The sequence below is a fragment of the Diabrotica virgifera genome, chromosome 2 (assembly GCF_917563875.1).
Source record: "Diabrotica virgifera virgifera chromosome 2, PGI_DIABVI_V3a".
NCBI lineage: Eukaryota > Metazoa > Arthropoda > Insecta > Coleoptera > Chrysomelidae > Diabrotica > Diabrotica virgifera.
In genome coordinates, this window is record NC_065444.1 from 65,343,531 (window position 1) to 65,367,470 (window position 23,940).

At 33.1% G+C, this 23,940-nt stretch overlaps 1 protein-coding gene across 2 annotated transcripts in view; it reads left to right on the plus strand.

Moving 5' to 3' along the window:
- LOC114335773 (peroxisomal targeting signal 1 receptor) overlaps positions 1-23,940 on the plus strand; it is an 82,105-nt gene that overhangs the window by 52,657 nt on the left and 5,508 nt on the right. For both annotated transcript variants that reach the window (XM_050642611.1, XM_050642612.1), the window contains exons 8-9: positions 12,680-12,845; positions 13,194-13,351. In XM_050642611.1, coding sequence (XP_050498568.1) covers positions 12,680-12,845; positions 13,194-13,351 — 324 coding nt within the window. The remainder of the gene's footprint in view (positions 1-12,679; positions 12,846-13,193; positions 13,352-23,940) is intronic.

Sequence of the window (23,940 nt, forward strand, 5' to 3'; positions counted from 1 at the left end):
TAACTGGAGAAACCTTAGCACAAAATACGAAGATTTAACCTAAAACACTTAAATAAAATGTGGTTCCTTACTGAGTTATAGGGTGTTTTATCTAAAAATTTAAAAACTATTTTTGCTCAGCATTTTAAAACTATTCAACGTATCCTTTTCAAACTTGGCAGGAAGTATAGGTACTGTACAAACTACTAAATTATCTTAAACAAACGTTTCTTGCTATTACCAGAGGCGTACGATGGGGAAAAGTGAATGGTTGACCCTTTTCAAATTCTACGCCACTGGCGAAATTGCTATTTTAGTTAAATTTTTGGATTCTCCAATACTTTCTATGAAAATAATATACTCTTTAATCGTAGCGATAAAGTCATTAGTTTTCGAGATCTTTGAAGTTAAAAATGAAACGACATGGTTATTTTGATTAATGAATTGTGTAGCTTCATTTTTAATTTCAAATAATAATGAAGAGTATATTACATATTTACATAAAAAGTATTGCAAAATCAAAAAATTACACTAAAATAGCAATTTCGACAGTGGTGTAGAATTTGGGAAGGGTCAACCAGCCACTATCTCCTGTCCTACGCCTCTGGTAGTAGCTAGAAACGTTTATTTATCTTAATTTGAATATGAATCGTATCATAATCAAAATAACTGTGCCGTTTCATATTTAACTTCAAATATCTCGAAAACTAATGACTTTATCGTTACTAATGAAGAGTGTATTATTTACGTAGAAAGTATTGGAGAATCTAAAAATGGCACTAAAATTGTAATTCCTCCAGTGGCGTAGAATTTGAGAAGGGTCAACCATTCACCACCCCCTGTCGTACGCCTCTGGTAGTAGCTAGAACCATTTGTTTATCATAATTTAGTAGGGTGTCTAGTAGTCGCACTTTCTGCTAAGTATGAAAAGGATACGTCGAATAGTTTTAAAATGCTGAGCAAAAATAGTTTTTACATGTTTAGATAAAACACCCTGCAACTCAGTAAGGAACCACATTTTATTTAAGTGTTTTAGGTTAAATCTTCGTATTTTGTGCTAAGGTTTCTCCAGTTACTATATGGACAATTATTAATGAAACACCCTGTATTACTTACTAACTTTTAGTAATAGAATAAAGTATTGAAGAATACCGAGATTGCCGATGATTACGTGGTAATGGCGACTGGCAGAGACGATATTATATCAATATGTGTATGTATACGATAATATCAATCAAACGAAAACCAAACATTTTTGTATTGGAAACGAGTCAAAGAATCTAGACTTCGAAAACGGGCCAAACATTTCCTGCTAGAGCTATGCTTATTTGGGTGTTACCTTTGATATTACCAGTATCGATTCAGAAATTGTCAAACCGTAGTTAAAAATACTCTCTTTTATGGCACTGAAATGTGGAAAATTTATATGGAGGAAAAAATAAAAAACGACCAACGAAAATTTACAGACAAGAACGAATCAGAAATGAAGTAATGAGGTAACTTACGGGTATAGAAGGAAATATAACCTAGATTTCGAGAAGAAACAACAATGGACATGTCCAATGTATGCTGGGAAGAAGACTCTCAAGGAAAGTCAAATACAAATGTAAAATAATATCTCCTCTCCACTCTCACAACAGCCATAACATTCACCATTCTCTGTTTTTATAGCCCTTTCAAATTTTAGCAAAAGTATATCTAGACATTTATTTAAATTTCTTTTAAGGTGAACATTTTTTACCTGTTAGGTAAAAGATTATTACGTAACAATAAAGTAGCAATTCTTAAAAAAACATCGTTGTTGATGGTAAGCCTTATTTACAGATGCAGTTCTGAAAGGTAATATCGTTTGTAACAAGCATATAATTAGCATTTTGTTTTTTGTCTTGTTTGCAGTTTCAAGCATCGAATTACGGAATGAACATATTATTTATAAATAGAGATATTCTAATCAGTGTTGTACATAGCTTTTTCTCTCTATGCTTTGCTCTTAATAATTTTATATTATTGTTTTAACCATATCCCTTACGCTCCCGTGCCTACTTTTGAATTTGCAAATCAAATGCTTAGTGCTTATTAACACCTTATAACAAATTAAAATACCGGGTGTCCCGAAAGTAGGGGGACGGTCGAATATATTACAAAATGAACATCTGATCGAAAAAATACGTGTTCAATATTTTTCAAAAATATATCGAATGAAACCAAACACGTCCGCGCACTCCACCCCCTGGAGGTGTGGTAGGGGTAACTTTAAATCTTAAATAAAAATCCCCATTTTTTTATTGCAGATTTGGATTCCCTACGTAAAGATAAGAAACTTTTATTCAAGACATTTTTTCGAAATATGGATGGATGTTTCTTTAATGGGGAAAACCATTTATCGTGATAACCTCGGTAAATTATAGAAATTGTCTAATATCTCGAGAAGTACACTTTCAAATGAAAAACACTTGTTTAATATTTTTCAAAGACCTATCGAATGACACCAAACACTAAAGCGGGCCATTCACGATCTGATTTGTGGTCCCACTAGTGGTATTACTAGTTGGATATTCGGCTCCATTCACGCTCCAACTTTTTATCTTACTAGCGCTCCAACTTCAGTCTTAGTCTGTTTTCACGGTGGTGTACACTGCTCAGCCAAAAAATGTATCGAGTAAAGTCTATGCAAAATATAATTCGGAGGATATGTGTTTTTAAAAATTGGTTACTGGAGTTGAGGTTTTATAATTAAGCATGCCATAAGTTTCGTTTCTCTATAGCATTTGTCTAGGGCTGATATTAACTAATTAATTCTTACGACTATTGTAATTTTTACGACTTTTTAAGATGTAGGGTAGTTATATTCTATTTTAGAAAGAAATAAAAACTTGTTTTAAACTGGAGCTGGGATTTACTTTGCTGTGTGTGGGTGTATCGTGTATTTTTAATAGTAGGCATTTTTCGTGCCATTAAGTTATTTTCTATTATTTATTTGCGAACCTAGGGATCTTTGCTCAGCGATGTACCAATTGCAAATAAGCAAATTGTATACACGGAGGAAATACTAGTTACAGTGCGGTCTCGTAGCAAATTTACTATTTTAATTGGGAATAAATCACAATATTAGTTAGAAATTAAATTTATTTGACGTTTCGACTTCTGCTTCTGAAATCGTTATCAAAATGTTCCGAAGTGGAAGTCGAAACATGAAATAAATTTAATGTATAACTAATATCGTGGCTTATTCCCAATTCAAATAGTAAATTTGCATAAGATGCCAAAAGTAAAGAAACTTGTAGGCATCCCATACGTAATATAATGCGAGGCATAAGTTAGGGATATAGAAAATTTATGCTCATTTTCATAGTTGATTTTTTCGTGAACGGATTATGGATCCCGCTAATTTTTTTTACTATTTTAGATATTTCTTTAGTATTAACACAGTTGTGCAAAGATTTACTCAAACTTCTTTTTTGTACTTATACCGGGTGGAAGAAAAATAATGTTTTTCTTATGTTAAGTTTGAAACACCCTGTAGGGAGGACGAGGTACAATAATGAGTATGCATCGAAATCGTATTATACTCTTATGTTTTGTGAACATTTTGTTTTTTGAATATGCCTGATATCTTTAGAAACAAAGAAAATATACGGTTTTGTAGTTTAACATGTGTTTTAACCGAAACAAAAGTTTGAGACACCCTTTAGGGAGGAAAAGGAAAATGGTGGTTATGCATCGATACTATGTGGTAGTCTCATCTTTTGTGAACCATTTATTTTTTTAATTTCTCTGATATCTTTAATAACAAAGAAACTAGATTGTTTTACTCTTTAATATGTGTTTTAACTGACGACTGCGATACCTGAGGATGTCATGTCTTATCATACCACTAAGACGAAGTTATTTCCTATATATAGTGCGAAAGAAAAACAGTGTTCAAAGAAAAAGAATATTTGTAATGTATCTCTCGATATTTAAACAGCCTCCAGGTAGACACCGAATCCGTATTACTTTCAGGGAAATTCCACCCCAAAACATCATAGAGCCTCCATTAAACAATCTCGCCTCTCTTATGTTGTGTTGTGCATACCGCTTACCTGATCGACAAATACCTCTTATAGGTGTCGATAAGAACTGTTTACGTTATGTGCCTTTGTGTTTTTAAAGTTTTGTTAACTGTTATTTTTTAGTGTTAATTTAGTTTTGTTTCAGTTAAAATACATGTTAAGGAGTAAAACCACCTATTTTCTTTGTTATTTTCTTTATCTTTAGAAAGCTAAAGATATCAGGAAGATTCAAAAAACAAAATGTTCACAAAACATAAGACTACAATATGATTCCGATCTATACACAGATGTATACCTCGTTCTCCCTACAGGGTGTTTCAAACTTAACATAAGAAATACATTACTTTTCTTCCACCCGGTATAAGTACAAAAAAGAAGTTTAATTAAATCGCTGCACAACTGTGTAAATACTAAAGAAATATCTAAGATAATAAAAAAATAGCGAAATCCGTTAATCCGTTCACGAAAAAATCAACTATGAAAATGAGCATACATTTTCTATATCCTTAACTTATGACTCGCAGTGTAATAGAAATTTTTAATCCAACATCCAACATCAGCATTCACACTCCAACTTTCTTAGTAAGACCACTAGTGGTCTTACTAGTGGTACCACTATATAATCCAACCGGCCCATTCACGGTCTGATTTTAGATCCAACTACGAAAGTTGAACCACTAGAGGTACCACAAATCAGATCGTGAATAGCCCGCTTAACCTGCACTTCCAACCCCTGAGGGTGGGGTGGGAGTAACTTTGAAATCTTAAATAGGAACCCCCTTTTTTATTGCAGATTTATATTTCTCATGGAAAAATAAGTACATAACATTTTTTCGAATTGTTGATAGATGGCGCTGTAATCGAAAAAATACGATTTATTAGCGCCATCTATCGACAATTCTAAAAATGTCTCGAATAATTGTTATTTATTTTTTCATAAGAAATCCAAATCTGGAATAAAAAAATGGGGGTTCCTATTTAATATTTTACAGTTACCCCCACCCCATCTCCAGGGGGTGGAGTGGGGAGTCGTGTTTGTTGTCATTCGATAGGTTTGAAAAATATTAAAAAAGTGTTTTTTGGTTTTTCATTTGGAAGTGTATTTCTGGAGATAATAGACCGTTTCTATAATAACCTAGGGTATCACTATAAATCGTTTTTTCCGATTATAGCGCCATATGTCCACAATTCGAAAAAATGTATCAAATAAAAGTTGCTTATTTTTATGTAAAGAATCCAAATCTGCAATAAAAAATGAGGATTATTCTTTAATATTTTAAAGTTGGCCCTACCTCGCCTCCAGGGGGTGGAGAGGGGAGTCGTGTTTGGTATCATTCGATAGATTTTTGGAAAATATTGAACACATATTTTTCAGTTTTTCAGAATACGTTTAGTCTTATGTAAGAAAATTACTTAACATGAAACTTTTTAAAGCAATTTTGATTTTTCTGCATACGTTACACTTAATGCATTTGATCCTTATCGACTTTCGACAGGATTCTAGATTATAAAAATGTTAGGATCTTTATGACCTTCTTGTGCCGGCAGTGATCAAATCCATCAAATCTTTCGTCCTTACAAGGTAGCTCCATATATCCTACCGTCTTAGCAGACGTTCTTCAGTTCCATTTACAGAGGATCTTCATAATTTCGATTTTTTTTTGTTCCACAAACCATAATTTCTCCTAGTGCTAATCGGAATTCTAAAAATCAAAGATTTCATTTGAACTATATTCGTTTCTTTTACAGTCATTGCGATATTCAATCCAACTATTTACAATAGCTATACCAAATAGGCGAAGAATAGTTTTAGATATCCCTTTTCCGGTTTTGAAATATGTTCGGTAGGTTTCAGTCATTTGATCACAGAGATCAATTCTCCCCTCTTTTCATTGTAAACTTTAATAACATATTTGAACACGATACTTCTATGTTTTTTATCGTTTTGTTCCCCGTCTTAACGGTTTTACCGGCTCTATTCCAAAACCCATAGAAGCCATTATAACTTATTTGTTATCTTTCCATTTTTTTGTCATTTATATTTGTTACAAGTATGTATACAGAAAATTATTTTGTTTACCGTTCTTAAAAAGTACAAAATGATGGTGATTTACATGAGTAAATTGTTGATGTAGTAGTGGAATATAAATATTCACTCTAAATGGCTTGGTTGAGCTTGGGTTTACAGTTTGCTTTAATCGCTACCGACACTCACAAGGAGAAATTCCTTACTTTCAAATTTCTGGTTTACCCGTGTTGAGGCTATCATAAACATTTTTGCTAGGGTGCTAGGCCTAGGCACTTCATCGCCTAGCACCATCGCTGTTTTCTGACTCTTCATTTCCGTGTAAAAAGTTATTCGGAGGGGCAAAACTCATTGTCGATACCGCTTTTCACCTCAAAGTCGGACTCTAATTCATTGGGGAGTTCATACACCTCATCTAGATTGGCTACAAGCTTTTACAAATTCAGTGCTCTCTTGGACTCTACAAACAGCAAAAATATTACATTACTTACCTCGTCTTTTTTGCGTGTGTTGGCTCCCATTTGCGATACGGCCTCAAAGAACGCGCATAAAAAAAACTTCTACATTTTGGAATATTTTCGAGCTCGTTACGTAAAATAATGCGTTTTCTAAATAAATTTAGGTGATACCTACTTTCATTTGCTATAATTCGTAAAAACACAGAAAAACAGTTAAACTGGTATTGCAACCTCTAATGCAAAGGTAACTATGGGATCTAAGTGAACCACGTGCGGTGAAACCGGTAATAAATGCCAACACAATAATAACTTTATGTTGTTCACCGCACAATTATTGTGTTATATCGGTGCAAACAAGTTAACATAAAATTTTGATTCATATTTCATGTGTTAGTCAGGCCCACACAATTGTGACGCCATGGAGCGCAAGGGATATTGTTTTATTTGTGTTTATTTGTTTTATTTGTGTTTATTTGTTAATTTGTTTTATTTGTGTTTATTACATTTCGTGAAAGTATTTAATAGTACATATGTATCAAACGATAATGGACAAAGGCGCGTATTGCTATTGGGACCGTGCAAGTTCGGAAAAGAGACACCTATTGTCAAGGCCGTAGCCCAAAAAAATTATAAGAAGAAAAAATAAGATTTAGGTTATGTTATTAAAAGGTAACTAATTGTATGTAGTAAATAAAATTAATAATTAAAATGCAGTACTGCAAGCAAAATACAATTAATTAAATATACTTTTATATAATAATTGCATATCATATATAATTTTTCTTCTTCAATGACAGTAGGTATGAAATATACGTCAATTTGACAATTTCAATTGACAATATGAATTATTTAAGAAAGTTGCAAGATTTCTCCGCTCTTCGCGCACGATTGTTTCTCGTATCCCCTCCAAGTACTTGCACACCGCGAATATAGCATCGGCTAACAATGTGCTTGTAAAATCTCTTATGTTCCAACATAAAACCATTCATATTGTTCTGAAGCTATTTATTTGTGGCATCTTATGCAATTTAATATTTTATTAGGAAATAAGGCAACTTAAGGCATAAAATTTGTTGACGTTTCGACTTTCATTTCGAAAATCCTAATCGGAATTCAAAATATTAATAAATTAAACAAATTTTGTTTATGTTGCTTGGTAGAAAAATGCTTCTAATGATTTAATTTAATCTGACTCATTCATATTGACAATTCAGAGATATATTATACATTTTAAAGTAGACGACTTTAAAATGATATTGTCAACATTTACGAGTTGCGTTCCTGGGACGACGTTATTGGAAGATAGTTCATTGGATTACATGAAATCAACTTCGTCGACTTTAAAATGTTTATGTCTGAATTGTCAATATGAATGAGTCAGATTAAATTAAATTATTAGAAGAATTTTTTTACCAAGCAACATAAACAAAATTTCGTCGTCCTAATCTGTAAACTCCGTCACTCCATAATTATCTCAAAATGAGTTATTACTGCCATCTGTTTGAAAAAGTCTCTACTTACCATTTAAAAAGGAGGCACGTGCATATTTCTACCAAATGAGTAACTAGCGGCCTCTTCGTATACACCGTATCTTCCTTGTCGCCAAATTTAGTACAAAAAATACGTAACTCCCTAGTTTGTCATGCCACACGACTGACCTATCACTGTTTAGAAAGTGATATTTTCAAGAAAAAGTTGGTGGTAAGTAATATTAAATACTTATTAAACATATAAAACAATATACACTCACCGGCACAAAATTCCGCCACCCAAAATTTTTGATCAAGTTTGACAAGCTATAACTTTATTATTTGTACTCCGATTTTCAAGATGTTGCATCAGTTTGTATGGGCCATTCCACGAACATACGCCTGTTTTGGATTACTTCGACAACGAATATTTTACTGTGCAACATAAGAAGTACGAAAGTAAATGGCGCTAATAATTATTCCAATGAACAACAATGTAATTTGCAATTTACTTTCGTTCTTCTTATTTTGCACAGTAAAATATTCGTTGTCGAAGTAATCCAAAACAGGCGTATGTTCGTGGAATGGCCCATAGGTACATGTATTGACGTCGTTTTTTATTATTCCGGTAACAAAATTTTTTTGCTTAGATGGCATTATACGAGGGCGAATGGCAGCGTTGTATTTTCTCCTAACTTTAAAAAATTCTGTGGAAAAATTTTTGGGGCTGATTTTGTTTTATACTCCTTTTGTATTATACTGGAAGCATCACTAAAGTTTTGTTTTTTGAATTATCCAAATATCTCTTTTCTTGTAAGAGCTGTAAATAAAAACACTGCTTTGAAGGTTTTTTTAATTAAAAATATCAAACTTACTAAAATTAACAAAACAAAACAAAATTAACAACAAAACCAAACAATTCAATAGCGGGTATGTCCACCTCTTGCAGCAACGACTGCTCGCAATCTGTTTGGCATCGAATAAAGATGTGTTATCATTGCCTCGGAAATAGCCCGATATTCCTCTACCAGGGCCATAACTGTACCAAATTTTCTGGAGGCCTAGGATGACGGCAAATAGCTTTTTTTAATTCATCCCATAAATACTCGATAGGATTGAGATCTGGGCTGCATGCGGGCCATTCTAAACTTATCAATCCAACCTCTATTTTATGAGTTAATCAGTGTTTTTATTTACAAAAAATGGTACAGCTCTTACAAGAAAAGAGATATTCGGATAATTCAAAAAACATCATTTTAATGATGCCTCCGGGATAATATGACAGGACTGACTATGAAACAAAACCAGCTCTTCCATTTTTCCACATAATGTTTTAAAGTTAGGAGGAAATACAACACTTCCATTCACCCCCGTATAATGCAATGCAAGCAAAATTTTTGTATTACCGGAATAATACCAAACGATATCAATACATTTACCTACAAACTGGTGCAGGAATCTTGAGAATCGGAGTACAAATAATAAAGTTATAAATTATCAAACTTAATCAAAAATTTTGGGTGGCGGAATTTTGTGCCGGTGAGTGTAGATATGATTATCTATAAAATATTGTGTTTTACCATCCTATGTTTTAAAATGGGAGATACGTAGTATTCGCATTAGTCATATTTAGAGAGATAGTTTTTTGTGTTTCATGTAAAATTTGGATAAATGGAGTTACGCAGTTTACAGATCAGGTATATTTTGTACATATTTCGATAACGATTTCTGAAATGTAAGTTGAAACGTCAATAAATTTCATTTTCAACTTAAATTGTGGCTTATTTCCCAATAAAATAGTAAAAAACGTTCATAAACAGACTTGGGCCTCTAACGACAACTCCACACGGAACCAAATTGACCACGTAATTGTCGATGGTAGACATGGAAGTAATGTTCTGGATGTATGCCTCAGGGAAGTAGATGGAGATATAGATCATTACCTATGGAGAGCAGAAATCAAATTGAGAATATCATCATAGAAACTTAAAACGAACGAAGTATTGGGACAGTAGAATATTGAAAAAATGCAAAATGGGAAAATCCGAGAAAACTATGTACAGAAAATTAAACAACATCTAAATAAAGTAGACCAGAGCAATGATATATCAAAAGGCTGTAGCAACAAATCGAAAAATCGGAGAGGCAGCAGAACTAATACAGTGGAACCTCGATAACTCGAATTAATCGGGACCGCGGCCGATCCGGGTTATCGAAAATCCGGGTTAGCCGGAGAATATGGTAAAAATTAATAAAACACGGTATACTTACAGATGAACTCCGTTAGAATTGAAATAACATTAAATATATTCACATTATGTACCTACACATCTAAATTACTAAAAACACGCAAACACAAACCTAAGCAAACGGAAGCGAACAATACAATACTGTATTCATTCATACAGTCACAATCGGAACGATGTTTTGTTATTATGTATTAAGAACAGTGAAAACTAAGACCATTGATTAAAAAACTTTTTTTAAATAGTCTTTCTTAAACAATGCTAACACAGTTTGAAATAAATAATAAAGGAATACTACAGACAGGTGCCTGTTGTTTCTGCCGGCGGCGTGTGCCATGAGTCATTTTTACTAACGCTTAGTTCAAATTACACAAATACACATTATCTCTCAAATATTATATTTATTACATACATACATTTTTATTGTTGAAATGTTTATCTGATAATTAACTACTTTTATGGGAAATAAGCCACAATTAAATTGAAAAAATAATTTTATTAACATTTCGAAGCCCAGATCTGGTGTCGTTGTCAAAATACAAAATATGTCTGAACATCAAAATGTTTATCTGATGAAAATCGGTCCGGGTTAGCCGGACTTCCGGGTTATCGGGGGCCGACTTATCGGGGTTCCACTGTAATAGAAAAAAGGAGGACGAAAACAGGGAAATGGTTTGTTTATATTGAGAGAATACTCAAGAGCTGCTCTGTCGAAATGTGCAATATACAAAGCATTACATATTATATTTAAAATAAAGAAGTTTTAGTCAAGTTTCTCTAAAATGTCTCTTTTGAAGATCGCAAAGAATCACCTTGCATATCCCAATATCGCTAGACGGTCTCGGACCTTGGATCTTCGACTAACTTATTGTCGCAGGTCTCTCGTCTTCTATCCAGTAATTCACTCTGTGGAACCACGCCCTATGATTGGTACGGTTCCATGACATTTTGTAACGCGACAGTTCGTAACCGGACAGTTGGTAACAGACAATTCGTAACAGCGACAGTTCATAACGGCGACAGTTCGTAACTATACAAATTCGTAACGGGCAATTCGTAACGTCCAAATTGAATTATTCTGTTTATTGTTGTTAACGTGGAAACTAACTGTTATAGATGGAATTATGTTTAATTGATGGATTCGACCATCATTGATGGAATTATGTTTATCAATTTAACGAATCAGTATCAGGATAAACAGATATCAGGATATTTTTAAGGCATTTCATATTTCGTGTTTCAGAATATAGTAAAAGTATTTAAACCAGGTATTAAAGTATTACAAGCCATCCCTCTTATCAACTATAACCGTTGATTGAATGCCCTAAAGCTATTACCAATCACAAGGTTTATTATAATAACAGGTAATTATAATCTTTTCTTTACAAAATGTTTATTTAAAAAGTTTGTAACGTCTAAAGACGGTTGTCAGATTAAAGATTTCAGGAATTAAGTACTTCATTATTCCTTTGTCTAGGCATATGCAAATTTAAGGAACAATAAGAGGAATAAACTTTTAAGAATATTGTTAAAAGTTTGTATGTATTTAAATATTTGTTTGTGTTTAAAGACTTTTAATATACACTGAAACACGAAATACAAAATGTGTTAAACATGTTTATCCCCGTACTGATTCGATAAATTGATAAACATAATTTCAATCATTATAACTGTAATAACAGTGTTAGTTTCCACGTTAACAAAAATAAACAGAATAATTCAATTTAGACGTTACGAATTGTCCGTTACGAATTTGTATAGTTACGAACTGTCGCCGTTACGAACTGTCGCCGTTACCGAGTGTCGCCGTTACGAACTGTCGCTGTTACGAATTGTCCGTTACCAACTGTCCGGTTACGAACTGTCGCGTTACGAGGTGTCTGGTCACGGATTGGTACTGCAACTATAGGACAGGTGGTAGCGCTCCAGGTCTTCAGAGACTCGGTAGAGCTCCTCTTTCATTCGTGTTAGACAGAAACGTTCTTACAGCCTGTTCGGCTCGCAGAAAGTTGATGACCACTCACAGTGCTGCCTCTTGATCACGCTCGAAGAGGAACATCGTCTGGAAAATTAAGTCTTTAAGTTTCTTCTTGTTGGATCTACCCATACAGCTTGGATATCAGCTTCATTACTTTAGCAGTTTGACAATCTAAATTCGACGGTGGAATAAATTAGTTAAAAATGTATATTTTATTGTTGTTTTGCTGTTTCTTTGGATGACGTTTATCACGCGGCTGGCGGTTTTTGGCTATGGCTGGACTCTTCGAATTGGAATGCTGGCATGCATGGATGGGAGCTACCTCTACCTGCGTCTTCTGGTTAACAGAGGACAGATAAGTTTTCCTTAAAAAAGAAATATTTAGATAAATTTTATTTTATTTTTTCTTAATTTTTAATTTTTTTTCTTTCTATCAAAATTTTCTCATTAATACGTTTTCTTCTTATACAGGAATGACCACAAAATAATTCAAGATTTATTTATAAAGGCAGCTCAGCGGAATCCACAACAAATAGATTATGAAGTTCAATGTGGACTGGGAGTGTTGTTCAATTTAACTGGCGAATATAATAAAGCTGCAGATTGTTTTACGGCAGCCTTATCGGTCAAACCAGATGTAAGTATGAATTTTTTCAATTGTTAAAGTTGAAATATTACTAAAGATACGCCTTCCTTTTTGTAGCTCTATTTATACTCATACTTATACTTGATGTATTTACAATTTAAACCAAACTTTGCTTAGACTCATATCAAAAATTAACTGTTCTATGTAACTGACATATTTTTGTACCGTTTTGAAATAAAAAAAAAAGAAGTAAAATTATTTCAAAAATGGTCAAGTGAAAATCCATACTTGATTCTACTTTTTACTTTATTGTCGACATATTTCTCGTTCTACTGACTATCACTGTTTCTTCTTTTATTCCAAAGAGTTTATTTGTTTATGGGTAATTTTGTTTTACAGGACGCCAGACTCTGGAACAGACTTGGAGCGACCTTAGCAAATGGTTCAAGACCAGAGGAAGCAGTTGATGCTTATCACCACTCTTTAAATTTAAGTCCAGGTTTCATTAGGGCTAGGTACAATGTAGGAATCACATGTATTAATTTAAATGCTTATAGGTAAGTTTATTAAGTATCAATCCCATTTTCTCCAGATCTTCTCTGACTGCATCTTTCCACCTTATTCTAGGCCGTCCTACAGACCTTCTTCCATCTGGCCTTTCCCAGAACACATTGTTTATAAGGCGATTGTCGTTACTGCTTATCACATGCCCTGCCCATCTGAGTCTATTGGCCTGATATATGTGTGACTAAATTTTCCTTTCCGAAGAGAGATCCCAGCTCGTTGTATCTGCGCCTCCATTCGTTTGTCACGCAGTCTCTGCAAGGGCCATATGTCATTCGAAGGATTTTACGTTCTCACACCAGCAATTTATTTACTTCTCTTTTTGTTAGCGTCCGTGTTTCGCTTTTTTGTCGACTGCTGGTCGTATTCTGGTCTTAATATAATTTTTGCACCTCGTGAGAGAAGTTTTGACTTCATTAGATGTTGCCTTGCAAAGAAAGATCTGTTTCCTGCCATTATTGGTGTTTCAACTTCTCGATCTATTTTGTTGTCATTGGTGATTGTTGCTCCTAGATATTTAAATTCTTTAACCATGCCGAAGTTACGATCGTTTATAGTAATATATTGCCTTATTCACAGTCGTTCTTGTTTTGAAACGACTATGTACACTCAACCAAACTTACAAATAGAATCATCTGATATTTTTTTTATTATTTTAAGAGAATTAATGTTAAATTAAATGTTCTTCCATTGCATCTCTCCGGAGCCTATACTAAATTTGCAATCAAGATGCAGTAGAAATAAACAAACCAAGACACGTTAAATGCTAATAGGAGCACTCCCGAATCATAATTTACAATGTAGAAACTTTGGAAATCATGATTTGGGATTTACAATGTATATACATTGTAAATTATGATTGGGGAGTGCTCCTAGTAGCATTTAACGTGTCTTCATCATCATCATCATTTGGCTCTACAACTCTGTGTGAGTCTTGGCCGCGTTTACTATTTCCCTCCATTGTTGTCGGTTCTGAGCAGCTATTTCCCATTGCTGTACTCCCATTTTGCGTAGATCACTGGCTACTGCGTCCTTCCATCTCTTTCTTGGGCGACCAACTGACCTTTTTCCATCGGGCCTTTCCCAGTTTGTGGCGTTCAGAAGTCTTTCGTCACTCGATCTTAGCACTTGACCCGCCCATCTTATTCGGTTTGCTTTGATGTAGCGTACTATGTTTTCATCTCCATATATTGTCTGGAGTTCATCATTGTGTCTTCTTCTCCACTCTCCTGTTGTCTCTTCTCTGCAAGGCCTATAGATAGTCCGCAGTATCTTTCTTTCAAGTACCAGTAATTTTGTTGTTTCCCGCTGGTTCAGTGTCCATGTTTCGCTTCCATACGTTATTGTGGGACGAATTATTGTCTTTATACTCTTATTTTTGCCGGTCTTGAGAGTATTTTTGATTTAAGTACGGTCATTAATGAGTAATATGCCCTGTTTCCTGCAATGATCCTGGCTGCCACGTCCTTTTCATATTGATTTTCAGATGTTATGATCGCTCCCAGGTACTTAAATTCTTTGACGATTTCACAGTTGTATTCATTAATTGTTACGTTTTGTCTAACCCTTGGTCTTGGGTTCTTCGTAACCACCATGTACTTGGTCTTGTCCTCGTTGACCTTAAGACCAACTTCCTTGGCTACGTTCTCGAATAGGGTGAAAACTTCTTTTGCATCTCTGGTGGATTGTGCAATTGTGTCCACGTCACCCGCAAAGGCCAATAAATAGTATTTTTGATCCTTGGGCGGCAAATCCGTTTGTCAGTTTTGGCTGAGCTTTCCTTACTGCATGTTCCAGTGCGAAGTTAAACAGCAGGGGGGCGAGAGGATCTCCTTGTCTAAGCCCGGTGTCGATGAGGAATTCCTCCGACGTGGTGCTGCCAATTCTGATTCGTGCGGAAGCGTTCTCCGTGCTCACTTGTGCTAATCGTACCAGCCTTCCAGGCACTCCCATTTCTACCATAGTCTCCCACAATGCTTCTCTGCTAACAGAATCGTAAGCTTGTTTAAAGTCCACGAAGATTTGGTGTACATCGCGGTTGAATTCCCCAGTTTTTTTCTTTAAGCCTTAGAGAACATATGCGCTTGTTGACTGGTTTGAAATCAATTTAACGTGTCTTGGTTTGTTTATTTCTACTGCATCTTGATTGTAAATTTACTATAACTACAGGTTGTAGAACCAAATAAACGTACCTGCGAGCTATTAAAGTTGGTTGGATGAAAATTAAAGGAATGAAGAAAGTGAAAAAAATATATTTTTCCGCAAATCGCCAGGAAATTTTGACATTCCTGTCAAAATTTCTTGAAGAAAAAGTCAGGACTTACTTACTGTAAGGAAATGTCATTTCCTTACTGTAAGGAAATGATATTTCCGTACAGTTGTTAGTGTTCTACATAAATGATAAATTCAACCTCAATACGTTTCCATAGTAACCCAAGTAATTTTATTAGGAATTTCAAAGCACCATTTATTTGGGAATAAAATTATCGCGTTTTTTTTTTAAATCAATCAATATCTGTCGAATTTTAAACGATTTGCGGAAAAATAGTATGTTTACCTCGTAGGAAAAGACACATTCCTGGACTCTGTGTTGCTAAGTCTCGGCTTGCGCCTCGACTTAGCAATCTTCACAGTCGTCCAGGAATGTTAAGCTTTTCCTACCCGGTAAACAATGTACTAAAAGTGTGTGAATATATTTCGATACACTTTTGGCAAAGTAACGTAAGTGACATTTTTAAAAATCATGTTTTTCCATTAAACTAATAGGCCAATCAAGTTAGGTTTTTACTAGACATAACGGAAAAGACGAGGTTTAACAGTTGAAATGTGTAGTATGAGATATTACAAAAAGACTACCATCTTGGAATTCATCAATTTTTTAGTGGAACATTTTTTAAATAAACAATCAAAACGCCAAACCTAGTTTTTTGCTCATAACTTAAAAACTTGTTTATTTAGAAATTTGACGTCCACAGGTAACTTTTTCAGAAAAAAAGATACATCGAATGAGATACGCTAAATGAAAATCGATTAATAAACAAAAAAGTTATTGCAAAACGGAAGACAAAATCACTGTTTTGGAATAATGTTAATAACAATTTTATTGTTTATTAGAATATATTTTAATATAACTAAAATTGTGGGCATTATGGTGTTTGAATGGTGTGCAAAAAATGGTAAAGATCTGTTAAATAGTTTTCGCAAAATTGAATTTGTTTATAAAATTTTTTGAAAAACGAGCTAATTTCTGAGGCTGGTCCAGTTAATATGGCTGAATGTATCTCAATAATCCGGGGCTCATTTCCTTCGTTAAAATGTATACTAACAGCCTATAAAAAAAAAGTAAAAAAAAATTACATATACGTACACAAAATTATTTGTTAATAAATAGCAGTTTTTAAGCTTATAAACAATTACAATAATTTCGTAGAAATTAGATCAAATTAAATGGCAATAAAAAATACGGAAATCTGGTTAAAATACACAACTTCTAAAAAAAAATTTTAGGTCGTACGATCCTTGGGGTCTGAGATAGCCCCGTTTTTTGAAAAAATCACTCTTACGTTAATTAACAACATTAAGATCTGAAATTAACCAATATTTTATAAGAAAAGTCAAAGTTTTTAGCAAGAAAAAATGTTAAAAATTGTTTAAACAGTAGTGTTATAAACAAAAAGTATTTTGCGTTCCGACTAAGTAAAAAATAGCGGTCGTAGTCGACTGACTGAATAGTGGGCGCGGTTGGCGACCGGCAGCAACTCCTAAAATTACGTTATACCGACCACAAAAATCAACTTTAAAGTGAATAACAAATTTTCATCATTCCTTATGTTTTCGAGGTCTCCGAATCCGAGTATGGAGTTTATTTTTTTTCTAGAATTAGTAGAACATGTTAAAAAATCAAATTTTATGCAAAAATGCTATAAATCAATATTGATGATTTTTCAATTTTAACTCACTGTATTTTTGGTCGCTGTAAATATTTCCTTTTGAAAATTTTACTGTGTTAACTTTGAGGCATTTAGATAACAATGAGATTTGTCCAAAATGATTAAACACATTAAAAGAGAAGTTGTTAATTTTTAAACATTTTGTCATCAGATTTCGTTAGTTTCATGTTTACTTAAAAAAGTTGAGTGACAAACTTTTTAGCTTATAATTTTAACTAACCCAGAAATAAAATATAATTCATGAAGAAGTTTTCCAAAAAAAAATTAATTTAAAATCTGCAATAGGAAAAATGTTATGTGACTTTATAGACGAGCGGCACACTGGCACACCCCAAAAAATGCTTATTTCTTGAGATACTGATACTAATTTTGGTAATACTTTATATTTTTGATGGTGCTGAAAACGAAAATTAGGGTTGTTTTGAATTTTACGTGGGGGAACATTATCAAAATCGCAACTTCACCCTAAAAATAAAAATCACGTTTTTTGCGTTTAACTTGCTACAACTCATTTCCATTGTAATATTTTTTCTGAAATTTTTATAGTATATATTTCTCACCATTCTGAAGACAATGGGACCTGCTTCAATATTTCTGTCTTGCTATAAAGAAAGTTATAAATTGTTTGAAGTAAAAGGTGCAGATTCTTGAATTGCAAAGTTTAATCGCAAAGTTGAGTGACAAAATTTAAAATTTAGCTGTTTAATTAATTTTATGTTAAAATCTAGAGTACAGAGAACAAAATGTTTTATAGAAAAAAAGTGGTGTAACTTTTAATTTAAAAAAAAGAGATTTCATTTTTTTTTTATTTTTAGGGTAAAATTTCGATTTTGACAATGTTTCCCCATCTAAAATTCAAAATAAAACTCATTTTCGTTTTCAGCACCATCAAAAACATAAAGTAAGACCAAAATTAGCCATTCACCACACTGTGGTTGATATCTCGAGAAATGAGCATTTTTTTGGGGAGTACCACTCGTCTATAAGGTCGCGTAACTTTTTTTTTGTTGCATATTTTGACTTGAAATTTTCCAGAAAACTTCTTCAGGACCTATGTTTTAATGCTGCGTTGATTAAAATTATAAACTAAACTTTTATAAGTTAACAGAAAACTAATGAAAAAATTGTTTAAACAATTTTCCAGCCGCGGTAGCTCTTGGTACCCTCTGGATTTGTTATAAGAAATTTTTTTTGTGTAAGTTTGTGCAAAAAATACGAATCGGAATAATTTACCTAACGTGGTCGACGTTACAGCATGGACTACACACGGATTCAAAATAGAGAAGAAAAAATGGCCTACACCTACCAATCGGGTTCTACTGTACCAAGTTTACTATTTTTTTTTTATCTATGGTACCACATTAAAATAATAATGTTTATCTTATTTTCATTGCAAAATTATCCAAAACAAAGCAGCTAATGGGATGTATAAATAAACCTTTTTTGAAGTGGCCTTTTTATTGTCATTTTTTAAATTTATTTAAAATATAATTTTACTAAATAAATGTGCAACATAATAATATTCATAAAATGCAAGTTTCTACCAAAATATAACTACTATAAATATAATATTAACTTCAAATCCGGTATACTGTCAATGTTAAAAATGGGCTGCAACGGTCTAGCGCTAGCGAATGGTAGTCCGCGAATTTATTCTCATTCGGCTACGCCCATTATTTTTTTTTACTTTAGTCGCAACGCAAAATACTTTTTGTTTATAACACTACCGTTTAAACAATTTTTAACATTTTTTCTTGCTAAAAACTTTGTTAAAAACTTTGACTTTTCTTATAAAATATTGGTTAATTTCAGATCTTAGTGTTGTTAATTAACGTAACAGTGATTTTTTCAAAAAAAAAGGAGCTATCTCAGACCCCATGGGTCGTAGGACATAAAATTTTTTTTGGAAGTTGTGTATTTTAACCAGCTTTCCGTATTTTTTATTGCCATTTAATTTGATCTAATTTCTACGAAATTATTGTAATTGTTTATAAGCTTAAAAACTGCTATTTATTTACAAATAATTTTGTGTGCGTATATGTAATTTTTTTTTTACTTTTTTTTTTCATAGGCTGTTAGTATACATCTTAACGAAGGAAATGAGCCCCGGATTATTGAGATACATTCAGCCATATTAACTGGACCAGCCTCAGAAATTAGCTCGTTTTTCAAAAAAAATTTTATAAACAAATTCAATTTTGCGAAAACTATTTAACAGATCTGGACCATTTTTTGCACGCCATTCAAACACCATAATGCCCTCAAGTTTAGGTATATTTAAACATATTCTAATAAACAATAAAATTGTTATTAACAATATTCAAAAACAATGATTTTGTCGTCTGTTTTGCAATAACTTTTTTGTTTATTAACCGATTTTCATTTAGCGTATCTCATTCGATGTATCTTTTTGTTCTAAAAAAGTTACCTGTGGACGTCAAATCTCTAAATAAACAAGTTTTTAAGTTATGAGCACAAAACTAAGTTTGACGTTTTGATTGTTTATTTAAAAATTGTTCCACTAAAAAATTGATGAATCCCAAGATGGTAGCCCTTTTGTAATATCTCATACTACAGATTTCAACTGTCAAACCTCGTCTTTTCAATTATGTCGAAAAACGGCTTATTTTTTACTAACTTGATTGATCTATAACGCTATTATTGTTCAGAAGGCACTGCCAAAGTGTAGTAAGCCTATACATAATTATATTATGTCTAAAAGTCAATCTAGGCTTACTACACTTTGGAAGTACCTTCTGAACAATAATTGTGTTAGTTTAATGGAAAAACATGATTTTCGCCAAAAATGTCACTTACGTTACTTTGCCAAAAATGTATCGATATGTGTCATCATCAGAGCTAATGCTACAATAAAAAGTTAAACTAATGAGTAAAAAGATGTCTAAATACAAAGTTTTTTAACTTACGTCAAAGTATGTAAGTCAGTCTTTCAACTTTCATTATCGGTCTTTCAACTACTGAAAATTAAAGGATTTTTTTTACCGATCATTATTCCTCCACGGAACATGACCCTTCCTCTTTTATATTTATGAACAAATCTGGCAGTTTCCGTTCTTGCTTGTCTTCCTCGCCCTCTAAGTACACGAATTCGTTAACCATCTGATTTTACACATCCTACTTTCGTTTGAAATAGCACACTTTTCCAATTTCCAATATTCCAGTTTTGGTGTTGAAGAGACCAATTTACGTGATCAGTCTTGTGCTGCCTGGTTAACTCGGGATCCCGTAACTTCCTCCTGCTATATAGTCCTTGGGCACGGCAACTCTTCTTATCCGTTCAACTAAAATATTTATACCTATAGGTAGTGATGTAAGAAGAGAATATTCTCTTGAGAGTTGCTGCGTCCTTAATTGTGCTAAGTAGATACATAAAAAAGAAAAATGGAACACGGAAAAGGTGGACACGGCTTTTCTAAGTAAACGCGAAACAATGAGTAATTTAACTATGGAAATAATGCTAGACAATTATTTGTTTAAGAATTTTACAAGAATGTCAAAAAGTGATTTCGAACTATTAATAAATATGATAGGGCCAAGAATAGAGAAGAAAGATCAAACATGAGAAACGCAATACCAATCTCAACAAGATTAGCAATTGTTATTTATATATGTTATAGTCAAAGCCCGAATTTCAGGCACTCCTAGGTTTGACTAGGCAATCCTCAGATCTGACTGACGGTCTTAGTCAAAGCCCGAAATAAATTACGGTTTCGGCCTTTGACTAGTCAAACCTAGGAGAGACTAAGTTGGTCAGGCAAAGGTCGAAATTTAATTTTATGAAATCGGGGTTTGACTAGTCAAACCCCGACCAGCTATTAAAATGTCGTAATTTGTTAGATTAGGATTAATAAAACGTCATTTTTTAATTTTATTGTTTAATATTTTTATATTATCGTAATTAAAATAAAACAAATAGTGTTTATTCTCACATGTTGAGGCATTATGGCATTTAGAGTTGCACAATACGTTTTTACCCTTTTTACACTTACATAATTTTGAAGAGCATTTCTTATTGCAGTAGCATTTTATAAAGCTAATCCTCCCAATTTAGAATGTTTGTACTTATTTTTCTTCGAAACATCTTCGAAATTAAGAAAATTCTTTTTGCATTCTCTTATTTGATTTCTTCAACAAAGAATGATTATTGTTCCGTATTTCGTACCACCTCTATATACACCGCCAATTGTTTTAGCTGTTATGATACCCAAAATATTTAGAGCATCTCGTTTGGCAATATCAAAGCTGGGGATAGGTATTGTTACACAGACAGAATATATTAAAATAAATATAGGAAAGGCGATTGAAGGTCCTCATGGCCAGGCTATTGCTATGAAACAATTAAGTGAAAAAAAATTCTTCCAATTTCGATCGGAAAAACTGTAACAATACCTATCCCCAGCTTTGAAAGGGCCAAAGGAGATGCTCGAAATATTTTGAGTATCACACAAGATAAAACTTGTTTCAAGAAATCAAATAAGAGAATGCAAAGGGAATTTTCTTAATTTCGAAGATGTTCCAGACATTAAGCTGTCTCTAAGAGAAATGAGTACAAAAGATTCTAAATTTGGACAACAAGGCTTTATAAAATGCTACTGCAATAAGAAATGCTCTTCAAAAGTGTAAAATATCTAACGTATTGTGCAACTCTAAATGCCATAATGCCTCAACATGTGAGAATAACAGTTATTTATGAAACAGTTCGTGATGTATGCTTTTTGCGAACGCACGCGACGTTTAGAGCACGAGCGACAACGGAGCGAGTGCTATACATCGCGTAAGTTCGTAAAATGTACTTCACGCACAGTTTCATACAATATTTTATCTATGATAAACATAAAAAAACTGTAACTCTTCGTCACTGGAATTCATTTATATTCTACAATTTTTAGAACTTTGACATTTAAAAATTCTAATTTCTTTCAAACCACAAAACTATCAAAATTTTTGTTGTAATTTATTTCTCATTATGTCATCACCATGACAACGCGAAAGTTAAGGATATTTGATTATATGAAAGTGTGTCAAACACAGTGCGAAAAAGTAAATCCCATTTAAAATACATTGTTACTTCACGCACACTTTAAACCCTTCACGCACTGCTATCTATAATGTCAGTTTTCACAAACTAAAAACTTATACATAATATGACATTAATTACGATAATATAAAAATATTAAACATTAAAATTAAAAAACGACGTTTTATTAATCCTAATCTAACAAATTACGTCATTTTAATAGCTGGTCGGGGTTTGACTAGTCAAACCCCGATTTTATAAAATTAAATTTCGACCTTTGCCTGACCAACTTAGTCTCTCCTAGGTTTGACTAGTCAAAGGACGAAACTGTAACTTTATTTCGGGCTTGTGACTAAGATCGTCAGTCAGACCTGAGGATTGCCTAGTCAAACCTAGGAGTGCCTGAAATTCGGGCTTTGACTATAACATATATACTAACAGTTTTAGTTTAATGTATTTATTCAGGGTGCACCACTCTTCCATTTGTCTCATAGTTTCAGAAGTATATATCTTTTCTTTGTATGTTTTGACAAAACCAAATTAAATTTCAACAGAGTACAGGAAATAAAGAGGAAATACAGAGCAACATGCAAAATTTTCCACAGCAGTTCGACTTTATCGGCAACGCATCGGGCACTGCAATAGTGTTCAAATACCAGTAAGATTTTGGCCACATGGCTCAGCCACACGGCGATATTTTCATTAAATGGCTGTAATGTTTCCAGAAACATACCAAATATATATTTTCGGCAACATATTGCTTCAAAAAATAGCCCGTCTAAATGCTTCTTTAGACGTAGACCAATCCATGACTGAGCTGACGACTCGTGAAAAATAAAATCCCACAATTTCTCATCAGTACATTGAAATGCAGAATGTAGATGATTAAGATGAGCTAATGATAGAATAGATTCTGAACCTGAGGACTCATGTTTTGAGGATTAAATCACCACATCCATTACTTGCATTATTTGTTTAGAAGAAACTTTCATTTTTTTATCAAATAAATTTTATGCTCTCTGTTGCTTTTGCATTTTGTTTATATACCGGGTGGCGAATTGGAAAACGGGCCATAGGAAACTCAATGTAAAATTCTAAACTGTTGAATTCCTGTTTCCCTAATTATTTTGCATCAAAAGACATTAGAAATTATTTGTAGAGGATTCAAATTTGCATTGAAAACAACTGTTAAAATGGTTCTACGAATTAAACATATTCCAAAATTTTGTAAAAATGTAATACATTTTTCAGCCTAAAATTAGACCACACACAGTGCAACAATGTGTCACAATGAAGTTATTATTTTCACATTTTTGAACTATCAATATTTTTATTTTATCATTTATTGTTTAAAAACAATACAGTTGATAAGATACCCTCAGTTAAGGAGAAAGCATTAATAATAAGGATTTTTATTCAGTGAATGGTGTGAGCAGTCAGTTAAATAGTAATGTGTGACCTAACTTTTACACACGTACCTACTGTGGCAAATGTATTATATTTTTCAAAATTTTGAAATGCGTTTAAATCTTAGAAGAATTTTAACTGTTGATTTTAATACAGATTTCAATCCTCTACAAATATTCTATCATGA